Below are 11,917 nucleotides of genomic sequence, written 5' to 3' on the forward strand. Positions count from 1 at the left end.
CCTTTAACCCAAGCCCTTAAGGACAGGGGATCAGTATATAGCGTAAATTATTCATGGCAAGGAATGGTCACAGAAATGGTCAGCACTGTGTGGATCCCTTGGTGTGCTGGGACCTCTGTTCACTTTCTGGATGGCAGGACCTTCCTAATATTAAAGCATTAAAAATTCAGCTCATCGGGGAGAAATCCAAGTTGTGCAGAGTCTTGACCTGGGTCCACGGTTAATCGAGTATCCAGCTGCGATTAACTGCTATCCTAGCTTTTTGTAGGGGGTCAGAGGACAGTGCCCCTGTCTGTAGTCTCCCTCAGCAGGCGGCCTCTCTGGTGTGTTGCCAGGGCTGTGGTAGGACTCTTCTTCTGGTGGGTCAGGTCTTCCTTACTGACTGACCATGGAGATATCAGAAACCCACCTTACTCTAAAAACCATTCTGAAAGCTTTGCAAGAGGTTTTTCAGAATGCAAACACATCCAGGGAAACTAACATTTATGCAATATGTTTATGCCTGCCCCCTCACCCACCCACTTCATAAACTTGGTGCTCTCCGGTCTGGTCATTCTGCTGCTTTGGTCTCTGCAGACTCTGCTCCCTCTCCCAGCTCACCTGGACTTTGTCAGAAGGCAGCGGGGCGAGGCAGCTCCAGGCTCCCTCCAGGATCACTGCCCTTTGCAGTTGGGAGTCCAGTTTCCGAACAACCCTTTCCTCATGTAATGTGTCTTTCCAGGAGGTGTGAGGATGACTGCTCCATTTTGACCTCATCTATTAACTGTCTTCAAGCTCATCAATCTAACTTCTGTTATGTTCGGTCTTCAGTCAGACCCATCCTGTAGCCCGCCCGCCCGCCCCCCTCCTCTCGGCCTCATGACTTGAAAGTAGTGTTAGGCAGTTTCTTCATCTTCCATGTGCTACCCTAAAGTGGCTAAGCCTGAAGACCACCAATATAAAGTGGCTTATAAGCTGTGTACTGGTGATTGATCAGGGTAAGGGGCTGTTGGTGAGAGGGGGAGTGAATGTGACATGGGTGGATCCCAGGTAACCCACTGGGCTATTCTAGATACTTCTTACCCTACTGTATCTAGGAATGGACAAGCACGATCAATTGGTGTTACACCTTCATCACGGAGAGACCATTTAACAGGCCCACCCTTTAAGAGCTTTAAGTCCACGTTCAGCCGCTGTATTGCTTTGGGTCTGGGTTGAGGCTGAACATCATGGCAGTGGCAGTGCATGGCTTACATCATGGCAGCTGGAAAGCAGGAGGTAGGGAGAGAGAGCAAGAGGGAGGGAGTAAGAGAGAGAGAAAGGAGATGAAGAAGGATGGGAGGGAGAGGGAGAAGGAGAGAAGAGGGGAAAGAGGGAGAGAGAGGAGGAGAGGAGGAATGAGAAAAGAGGAGGGAGAGAGAAGGAGAAGGAGAGACAGAAGTGAAGGACAAGACCTTCATAGGCATGCCCCCTCTGTGACCTTCTTCCTTCAAGTAGGCTCCACCTCCCCCCGACTCCCATAACGCTACCACGTTCCAAATCTATGGAAGGATTAACCCATGGGTGAAGTTGGAGCTTCCTGATTCAGTCACTGGGTTCAACAGTTGGGGATCCAGCCTTTGGGGAAGATATTATCCAAACCATATTACAACACCAGTCTCAAAAGGGCATGGCCGCCGAGGCCCAGATTCCCAGGATTTGTACCATGCCATCAGGCAAGCCAGACACTAGTCAAGGGCAGACGGAGGTTAGGGGAGGTTGGGATGGACAGAGAAGGAAGGCATTGGCCTCCAGTCCCAGTTGTAGTCTTGAGACCATGGCAGTAATAAGGTTGTGTTCGTTTTGCTGGCCTGGGGTCAACGTGACTTTGGAATGACCATCCAGCTCATTATTCTTGAATTCATTATTCCTCTGATGTGTTTCGAATGGCTGAATCATAGTACTAGTCTATGTGCAATGATCATCCCCAGCTCACCACTGGGGACAAGTTGAACAACTCACTGGACAGCCATCTTGCTCCAAAGGTGGTCCATATACCGTCTCCTTCATTAGGTGTTGAGCAACCCAGCCCCTCAGGCCAATCTCAGTGTTTTCTCAGATGACTCGTGGTGTCCGCCAGGGCAGATTGGGAAGCATGCGGTGAGGGAGACTCAGAAGGGCAAAAGCTGTATCGGGAGTAATGCGTTACTCCAATGAAAGGAAACAGAAGGCAGACATCTGGGAGAGGGAACTCAACTGCAGAGAGACTTCATGGAATCCTGTAGCCCATCAGGGCTGTAGACAAGACAGCAGCTTGGAGAGTCTTCCTGCAAAGAAATGAACAAACAATGACTGTCCTCCTCAATCACCGACTAAGGAAGGATGGAAAGCTGAACTAATAGAAAGAACAAGCCAGAGCTGTCATATGCTAGGATCTTCAAAGTACCCTCATTCATTCATTCATTCATTCATTCATTCATTCATCTTTTCCTTTTCTTCTGTGGTGCTGGGGATGGGACCCAGGACCTTAGAGTCAATACTAAGCAAGTTCTCTTCCATTCCCACCCACCAGGAATCCTTTCTTGAAGAAGGATCCAAAGGTGGGTGCCACTGGGTCACATTAGCCTCCTAGCAGAAATGAGGCACCGAGGAGCACATCCAGTCACATGGACACATTTCAAGGCCCCTCATTTGCATTGAGTGTATCAGCATCCAATGGGTTGGAGCAAGTCGGATGACCTGTCCAAAGCAAAGGGCTGCACTGATTATATTAAGTGTGCCAGGAGACCAGGTATGGTGGAGCAAGGGGTCTGGCTAGACCAAAGTGTGGGGTGGGGGTCACAGAGAATCCTCAGAAGGATGGATAATCACTTGGCTAAACCCCCCAAATCAGACCTGGTACCTGGAAATCCAACGCTGTACTTTCACAGATGGGAAATGCCAAACAGTGCACAAAATGATACTTGTGATTTCGTCTTCCCAAAGCCCCTGACGGCCGCTCCAAGGCTGGCCAGTGGAATCAATAGCAATTTGGGGCGCTCGTGGGGGCGCCGTCTGAGCAATTCTGATGAGTTGAACGTGATGGGTTCCGGCTGCTTCCTGGGTCCTGGGGGAAGCTTATCCACCATGCACTTAGTGCTGGAGCCTGGCCATGCCTCGGCCACGCCCACCTTCATCTCCAGGCCTGGTCTGCGTGTTCCAGCTTCCTCCACAGGCTCTTCTGTCCAGCCCTGGACACTCCAAGAGGATGGAGGCTGAGGGACCACCACAGGCCCACAGGTGCTGCCCCGAGGCCCTGGGGAAGCTCTTGCCCGGCCTCTGCTTTCTCTGTTGCCTGGTGACCTACGCCTTGGTGGGTGCTGCCCTCTTCTCTGCCATTGAGGGCCGCCCCGTCCCAGGGGAGAAAGAGGACCCCAACTTGAAGGATTATCTGAATGAGTTGTGCCTCCTCCTGCAGTGCAACCAGACAGGTAGGTGCCTTTCCTGAGCGCGTGGGCCTCAGCCCCAGGGGAGGCTGGCTCTCTCAGCTGCCTGCCAGAACTCTCCCCAGTCTTGGAAGTCACTTAGGCAAGTGGCTTCTCCCTGAGCCTCAGTTTTGTCCCCTGAGAAGTGGGGGAGATTAGTGGCTGTTCAGAGGTAGCTCTTAAAGGGCAGTTTCCTTTCCTGAGCCTGGTCAAGGCCCAGCCTTGACCGACCTGGAAAGCTCTGGGGAGAGTGACTGTTAGAGATTGGAGGGGCTGGGTAAAGATGAGGGGCAGAGCTGCTCTTCAGAACGATGCCAGCCCAGCTGAAGATTTGTCTAGCAGGGATTAGGATGGAAGAAATCACACAAACTGGACTTGGCTCCTACCATGAGCTGGCAGCCAGGCCCCTCCTCTCTGCTTCCTTTTCTAAAGGCCTTCCCCGTGAGGGGCTCCCGGGAGGCCTAGGAGGTGAATTGGGAGGCTGGCGCTGGCACCAGTTGCTTGGCCAGCTTGCTGTGTGGTCCAGCGCGGAGAGTTCTCACCAGTCCCCGTCGGGGGATGGTGAGGGAACACACAATCTCCGTCCTCCCAATCACAGGCACTCTGACCAGCAAAAGCAGACAAGGGACTGAGGCTTCTGGATGGGTACTTTACTAGAATCCCAGGTGTTTCTCACTCATCTAGTTGCTTGTTTCTTTGCTGTATTCCCTGAAGGAAACTTGCAAAGCTGTATTCGACAGATCAAGAGAAACCAAGAGAGAGGGGAGAAATAAAAGACAAAGGAAAACTAAGGGCGTCCAAAGTACGGGGAAGAAGAGGGCGAGATAAAGCGTAGCCAGGCCTCAGCCCCCGGCTCGCTGTCTCCACCCCAGGCTGGGCCTTGCTGTGGGAATAAGTTCATTTGGCCAGGGGCTGACCAGAGGCTGGGCCTAGCAGAGACCCCTCTGTCGTGGGACTGGTCCCCTGTCATCTGACACACATAGGTCTCCTCCGTGGGAGATGTCATGGCTGCTGCTCTAACCTCCTAGAAATGTCAAGGCTTTCCAAACCAAGTCAGACTGGCTAGATGCGCATGGACAGGCCCTTCCCCAGACCACTCACGCACGATCTCCAAGTTGGGCTAGAGAGTTGAAGGTTTCTCAGATATAGAGCAGAGCAGGAGAAGCTAGAGATGATCCAACTCCTTTTATACTGGTTTTCATGGGGATTGAAGGGCTCCAGAGTGCTAGTTTAATGTAGGCCCTGAGCCAAACCCTTACCACCCAGCATCCTGCTTCAGCCTTCCCAGGGCTCCTCACCGTGGCTAGGAATCACCCCCACTTTACAGATTAAGAAACTGAGGCAAGCTGGGTGCCAGTGGCTCATGACTATAATCCTAGCTACTCATCAGAAGGCTGAGATCTGAGGATCGCAGTTTGAAGCCAGTTTGAGCAGAAAAGTTCCCACAAGACAGTTATCTCCAATAAACTATTCAAAAAAGCCAGAAGTAGCACTGTGACTCAAATGGTAGAGCGTTAGCCTGGAACACAAAGAGGCTCAGGGACAGTGCCCAGGCCCTGACTTCAAGCCCCAAATCCAGCAAGAAAGAAAAGAAAGAATGAAAGAGAGAGAGAAAGACAAAGAAAGAAACTGAGGCATGAGGAGGTTAAGCATTGTGCCCAGGCTCACAGGGATACTGATCCAGGCATCTGACTCTAAAACCTCTTATATCACGCAGCCTTGCAGAGGAGGAAACTGAGACACAGAAAGCAGCCTCTTGTCCATAGCTCCAGGAAGTAGGCAGAGTCTGAGCTGAGTCTAGATGCCAGGGTCTGGACTCCCAGGCTGGTGCTTAGAGGTGGTAACTTCCCTGTGTGCCAGGTCTGGCTCCATCCCCTCAACATACCCTTGTCTGGTGGGCAGTGACCCCAAGCCCATGGGCTGTCCAGGCCAACAGAACCATCTGAAGCCATCTCTAGAAGCCTCTTAGCCCCGGAGTCCATCACAGTTTGAATTTCCTAAACGCATGCTTGCTTTTAGTTGTTCAAATTCCAGGAGACAGAACTTTACTCCTCTTTGAAATGGGAGGTTTGGAAAGTTCCAGCAATTCCAGGTCTGAGTGCAGGTGACCTGTCAAGTACAGGATTTGAGTCACAGAAGCATCTGGGCCAAGCTATGGTGTTGATGGGGACCTCAGGCCTGTCATGGCTGCTCCTTGGAGGTGACCCCGCCCCTTCCCCTGGGTGGGACTCCCCACCCTGCTTCACTCTGGCCTCTCTCTCTCCCTCTTTTTTCTTCTTCTCTCTCTCTCTCCTTGAGTTGTGGAAGGCAGAACAAAGGAGCTGCAGGAGCATCTTCGGAAAGCAAAGCCAGAGTGGTTGAAGGCCCCCGGCGACTGGTCCTTCCTGAGCGCGCTGTTTTTCTGCTGCACGGTGGTCAGCACTGTGGGTGAGTGGGAAGGACAGGGCGGCCTGCCCTGCGCCACCACAGCAGCCTTCCTGGGGCACCCACGAGGGACACTTTGGATCACTTGGTAGGGGGTGCTGGGTGTCAATGCTAGGCCTCCGGGATGCAGGCAGGCTGGGTTCCAGCTTGAGATCTGGTACTGAGTAGGGCTATTCAGTAGCCAGCATCCTTCCGGAAGATGGTGAAGCCCTGAAATCAGGCAGAAGCCCCAAGGTGTAAGGCATGGACCACATCTCAGCCTTTCTTGTCTCTCCCCCGTCCCCCAGACTGAACACTTGGGTGCAAAGCGCATGTCTGACCTGGTTGGGAACCCAGCAGAGTGAACGCAGGGTCCCTAACCACAGACTTCGGGGGCCAGGCAGAAGTGCTCAGGCCTGATCACAGGTGTGACTGTGATGTGCTCAGGGGCTTCCCAGAGCAGAGATGGGGACAGCGGCAGGGGGCAGCTGAGCACTGAGAACATTTTGGGTTTTCTTTTTGGACCACGCACGTGTCCTCTATGATGGACCATGAGCTCTTGTGGCCCGGGTGGGCCCAGGGCTGAGACAGGGGATAGGAAATGGCCCGGAGTCCTATGAACAAAAGCTTCATCACTGTGCCAACGCGCTTCCCATCCCTTCTCCTATCTCATCCTCACAAGAGCCTCCGAAGAGCTGTGACTCCCCACTTCCGCAGGTGAGGGCTGCAGGCTTTGCTGGTAACGTAGTCCTGGAAGACAGCAGCTGTGAGACAGCTGCAGAGACAACAGAGAGGCTGGGGATGGCGTTAGTTCACCATCCGCCCCCCTCCCCTTCAGGAACGTAGGCAGAGCCAATGAAAGCATTCTTCCCTCCGCCCTGTGGCCCCTTGGGTGGGATGCTCCACTAGATCAGAGCACGGCGGCCACTGCGGCTGTAGCCACCGAACAGCTGTGCAGGCAGCAGCACCAAACACCTATTGCAATCCTTGTCACACAGTGGCTATGGATCAGTAGCCTCCAAATCACTGGGTAGCTCATTAGGAATGGAAATTAATTCCTAGGTCCCATCAGCCCTGGGGCGTAGCCTTCCCATCTGTAGGATTAGAATGCCTGCTGATGTGTTCTGTGCACAGGGGCTCAGCCTTAGCCACAAATCAGAATCACCACAGCCCGCCCTCCCTCCCCCACCAATCACATGGAAATCTCTAGGGACCAGACCCAGGCGTCAGTATTTTTTTTTCAGGGCCCTCCAGGTGGTTCTAATGGGAGCACAGGCTTCAAATCGCCGATCTAATGGAAATGCATTAGCTCCGTTTAAGTCTTAAGCAAGCAAAGCCACTACCCATTGCACAAGTCAATTAGGACAGTGTGCGCCCCAGTAATTACCACCCTGTAATCAATATGGTGTTTGAAGGTCCCTCTGGAGCCACTATTGCTTCCTGTCCTGCTTCTCTGGGCCACCTGACATGTACCTGGCCTTGATGCTGGAGAAGGGACGCCTGGCAGGTGTGAGGCTGCTGCCTGCAGCCATTCCCATCTGGCCGGGCCGGCGTTCTGGTGGGGAGCAGAAAAGCAAGTATTTGGGCTCTGACACATTCTGGGGCTGAGGACATGAACTGATGGTATCAGAATGCAGCAGTGCATTAGAGGAAACCATATACGTTTCCATTCTGCATTTCAGCATTCGGTAATTGGGGTAAAGATCTTCCCTGTGCAAAGCTCTGTGTTCCCTGAGACTCACTTCCTGGGCATGTTTTCTGGGAAGGTAGCATCTCTACTGGGTTGTAAACAGGGCTCACTCACAGGGAGCTACAAAGGGGCTTTGTCTAGGACGTTCCAGACTCACGTTTGCCAAGGAGAAGCTTAGATCAGACATGCACACGGGCAAAGTTTGCATAGGAAGGGTACAGATCCTTGTAAGCTGTGGGCTGAGTGACCCCACACAGGTCACTTGTCCATTAGATGCAGGTAATAAGGTCAGCATTCAAGAGTTTTGGCTCTCAAAGGTGTTTTATGAATCTTACATATTCTCTCCCTCCTCCCATCTTCTCTTTCTCTGAATCAAAATAAATCTAACCAGACCAGGTGTTGGTGGCTTATGCCTTTAATCCTAGTTACTCAGGAGGCTGAGATTTGAGGAGCTGGGTTCAAAGCCAAGTTGGGCAGGAAAGTCTGTAAGACTCTTATATCCACGTAACCACCAAAAAGACAGAAGTGGAGCTGTGGCTCAACTGGTACAGTGCTAGCCTTGAGCAAAAAGAGCTGAGGGACAGTGCCCCAGGTCCTGAGTTCAAGACCCAGGACTGACAAACAAAACAAACCAAAACCCAGCAAATTAAATCTACCCAGTAGACACAATCCTGGAGACGAGAGTCACTAGTTACTCCTGGGGAGCCCTCTCGATCTTCCTAGGGGTGCATGAGAATGGGGGGGGGCGGGTAGCTCCCTATTTATGTGTCATCTTGGCTGCTGACATCCAGAAGGATGCTGGCCCTGGGGACCCATGCCACGGGCAGGCTCAGTCATTTATGCTGACGCCTGGGGTCTGGGATCCTCTCAGATCCCAGGCATGTTTGAAGAGCACCTGTAACCCAGGATCAGCTTATCTCAAAGTCCCTCATAGCACCCGCAAAGGCCCCTTTCCAAACCAGGTGGGAGCTGTAGATTCTGAGAATTAACAGTTGGGTGCATCCCACTATACTGATCAAGACACCACCCCCTCCTCAGGGTCCCAGACCCTGCCCACCTCCCCAGATGCACCCTGCCCTCTCTCCCTGCCCCTGCAGCCCACCCACCACACTGCCCATCTCTTAGTTCCTTCCACAGGAAAGCAGCATCAAGATCATAGCTCACGAAGGGCATGGCAGGATGGATTTCCGCTCTTTTTACTCCTTTGACATATGCCCAGCACGCTAACTACCCACCACACCGACAGCCTTTCTCAAGGCTCCTCTGGAGCCTTTGGCATGTGGGGCTATGGCTGGCTAATTCTTGGTTCCTCTCTCCACCTGTTGAGCCACCTCATCAGGAAAACTCTGAGTTTACAATCCAGGATGGTCTCTGCTTTGTTCTAATGACACAGAAAACAGTCTGTTCTTACTTTGCTGTGAGGGATCTCCATTTGGGATGACAAACCCCCAACGGGGCCAGGAGACAAGGGCGTCCCGCAACCCAAACCCACCCCTGCCAGGCAGAGCCTGAAGCGGAGCCTCCAAGAGCACTGGCACTCAGCCTGCTTAGGAGTTGCCTTCAAATTAATATACATAATTGGGCTGATTCTTTTGTATTAATCATCCTTTATGACATCACAAATTAAACACAGGCATTAAACACGGACTCTTCCCCCCTGTTGGTTGAAGCTCTGGGTACCCATGCTGGGTTACCCTCTTTCTGTATCTACCCTCTGCACCTGGGGCATGGGGAGGGGAGAGGAGGAAGGAGCAGTCTCCCCCATGAGTGACGAGACCCTGGCCCACCCCTCCCTTTGCTGGAAAGGCCCCATCCCGGTGATAGGATTTCATTACAGTGGGGAACACTGGCCTGAGCCTGGAGAGCTTGTGTGTGCCCTGGACCAAGGCATTTTATTAACCTGTGCCTCGGTTCCCCATCTGTACTCAACCAAAACCAATGCTCAGAGACAAGGACAGTGCATTAATCACTTCCTCCCTCCCTCTAGTAGGTGAAAACCTGAGGGTGGAGTAGCAGACTTCTAAGTGGCAGCACTGGGACTGGAACCAAGGCTATCAGCTTGCAGACACTGGGTGATGATGGCTTTGTGGTCATTTATAACCTATCTGTCTCACCTGCCACAGTGGCTCTGAAGGCAATTGTACGCACACTGCTGCAATGGTATGTGCACTGCTGTGCAGGCCATGGGCATATTATAAGTACCTATTGTTACCACCAATCAGCTGAGGGGGCCAGGCATTTCAGAGGAGATAAGCTCCTTGGAAGTGGAGCTGTGGTTCAAGGGGTAGAGAGCAAGCTTTCAGTGAATAAGGGACAGTTCCCAGGCCCTGAGTTCAAGCCCCATACTGACACATATGTGCATGTGTGTACATACACACATGCATACATATACTAGCACTTTTGAGAGGAAAAGGATGGTGGTGGGTTCTTGCAGGTGAGTGGCGCCCACACACACAGCAGGATAAAAGACAGTGACCTCACCCCCAGCAGGTGTCTGTCCCTGCTAAGGACATTTCAAGTCAAACATCTGGATAGGAATTGTTTCTGATCCTCCCTGGCCCTCCATAAAGCCAGCCAAGTGGCACATGCTTGAAATGAATATTTTTATTTATTTATTCATTTACTTTTTGGCTGCAGGTTGAGCCTGAGACCTTGCAAATGCTATGCATTTTTTTTTTTGGCTGGTCCTGGAGCTTGAACTCGGGGTCTGGGTGCTATCTCTGAGCTTCTTTTACTCAAGGCAAGTGTTATACCTCTTGAGCCATAGCACCACTTCTGGCTTTTTTGAGTAGTTTATTGGAAATAAGAGTCTCATGGAATTTCCTGCCTAGGTTGGCTTTGAGCTGTGATCCTCAGATCTCAGCCTCCTTAGTTGCTAGGATTGCAGGTGTGAGCCACCAGTGCCCAGCTTTAAACATATATTTTACTATTGAGTTGTGCTCCCAGATTGAAATTCCTTTTTTTTTTTTTTTTTTTTTTTTGGTGCCCAGTACTGAGGTTTGAACTTAGGCCCCAGACACTGTCCCTTAGCTTTTTTGCTCAAGGATGGCACTGTACCACTTGAGCCACAGCTCTACTTCTGGCCTCTTGCTGGTTAATTGGAGATAAGCATCTCATTGGACTTTGCTGCCCCAGTGGCTTTGAACTGTGATCCTCTTCATATCTCAACCTCTTGAGTAGCTAGAACTACAGGCATGGGCCACTAGCACCCGGTGAGATGTTTCTTTTTAAGCTTGACATGTGAAATGTTCCGTCAGGGACAAGTGGCAGGTTTGGGGGAGGAGGAAGGGGAATGGGCAGACCACAAGCCTGGGCTCTGTTCTCTTTCAGGTTACGGCCACATGTACCCCGTCACCAGGCTTGGCAGGCTCTTGTGCATGCTCTACGCGCTCTTTGGCATCCCTTTGATGTTCCTGGTCCTCACAGACATAGGTGACATCCTGGCAACGATCTTATCCAGGTCTTATAATCGATTCCGAGCACTCCCCTTCCTGCCTGGCTTGTCATCCTCTTCCTCCTCTGGGTGCTGCTCCCGGCTTCTCTGCAGGAAGAGGCAGGAGGTGAGGCCCCAGGATGCGGCCACGCCTCCCATCCTGGTAGTCCCTGACATCGTGATAGAGGCCGAGGAGCTCCAGGGCCCCAAGCCTGGCCGGTGTCCTTTAGCCCCAAGCTACAACATGGAGCTGTTTGAGAGATTTGTTGCAGGAGAGAAACTGGACAGGTTGCAACCACCCCTGCGGGCCGTGGAAAGAAGCAGCTCCTGCCCCGAGCTGATGCTGGGGCGGCTGTCCTGCTCCATCATCAGTAACCTGGACGAGGTGGGCCGGCAGGTGGAGAGGCTGGACATCCCCCTCCCCGTCATCGCCCTGGTGGTCTTCGCCTACATTTCCTGTGCGGCCCTCATCCTGCCCATCTGGGAGACAGAGCTGGGCTTCGAGGATGCCTTCTACTTCTGCTTCGTCACCCTGACCACCATCGGCTTTGGCGACATTGTGTTAGTGCACCCTCATTTCTTCCTCTTCCTGTCCATTTATATCATCATCGGGATGGAGATTCTGTTCATTGCTTTCAAGCTGATGCAGAACAGGCTCATTCACATCTACAAGAGCCTGATGCTGTTCTTTGCACGAGGGAAGTTTTACCAGCTTGTGAGAAAGTAAGGCTCCCTCGTCTCTCATGACAGACCTAAGGTGAGCCTTGGGTGGTGTGGATAGAGCCTATGGCACCAGAGCTGGTTGTCTGAGACCTTGGCTTGGAGACCAATCCTGCATGAAGGCCAAGTTCAATCTGCCTCAGGGCAGAAGGAAAACCCATCACCCTTACTCTGAGCCCTCTTTACTCCCCTGCCTGCAGTTTGGGCTATTTTCTTGTGTTCCTGGGGCATTGAACTCAGGACCTTGTG

The 11,917-nt window shown here is 52.2% G+C and overlaps 1 protein-coding gene across 1 annotated transcript; it reads left to right on the plus strand.

The window, feature by feature from the left end:
• The first annotated feature begins 3,205 nt into the window (after positions 1–3,205).
• Positions 3,206–11,675, plus strand: Kcnk18 (potassium two pore domain channel subfamily K member 18). The gene is made up of 3 exons (XM_069987908.1): positions 3,206–3,428; positions 5,721–5,849; positions 10,846–11,675. The coding sequence occupies exons 1-3, from the start codon at positions 3,206–3,208 to the stop codon at positions 11,673–11,675; spliced, it is 1,182 nt and encodes a 393-aa protein (XP_069844009.1).
• The last annotated feature ends 242 nt before the right edge of the window (positions 11,676–11,917 follow it).

Source organism: Dipodomys merriami, unplaced genomic scaffold, assembly GCF_024711535.1.
Source record: "Dipodomys merriami isolate MVZ:Mamm:240054 unplaced genomic scaffold, mDipMer1.0.p SCAF_35, whole genome shotgun sequence".
NCBI lineage: Eukaryota > Metazoa > Chordata > Mammalia > Rodentia > Heteromyidae > Dipodomys > Dipodomys merriami.

Excerpts from the sequence above, each read along its gene's own strand:
- Kcnk18 (XM_069987908.1), top strand. The coding sequence starts at position 3,206 with ATGGAGGCTGAGGGACCACCACAGGCCCACAGGTGCTGCCCCGAGGCC. Across the intron at positions 3,429-5,720 it reads CCTGCAGTGCAACCAGACAG|TTGTGGAAGGCAGAACAAAG; the intron begins GTAGGTGCCTTT and ends TCTCTCCTTGAG. Across the intron at positions 5,850-10,845 it reads CACGGTGGTCAGCACTGTGG|GTTACGGCCACATGTACCCC; the intron begins GTGAGTGGGAAG and ends GTTCTCTTTCAG.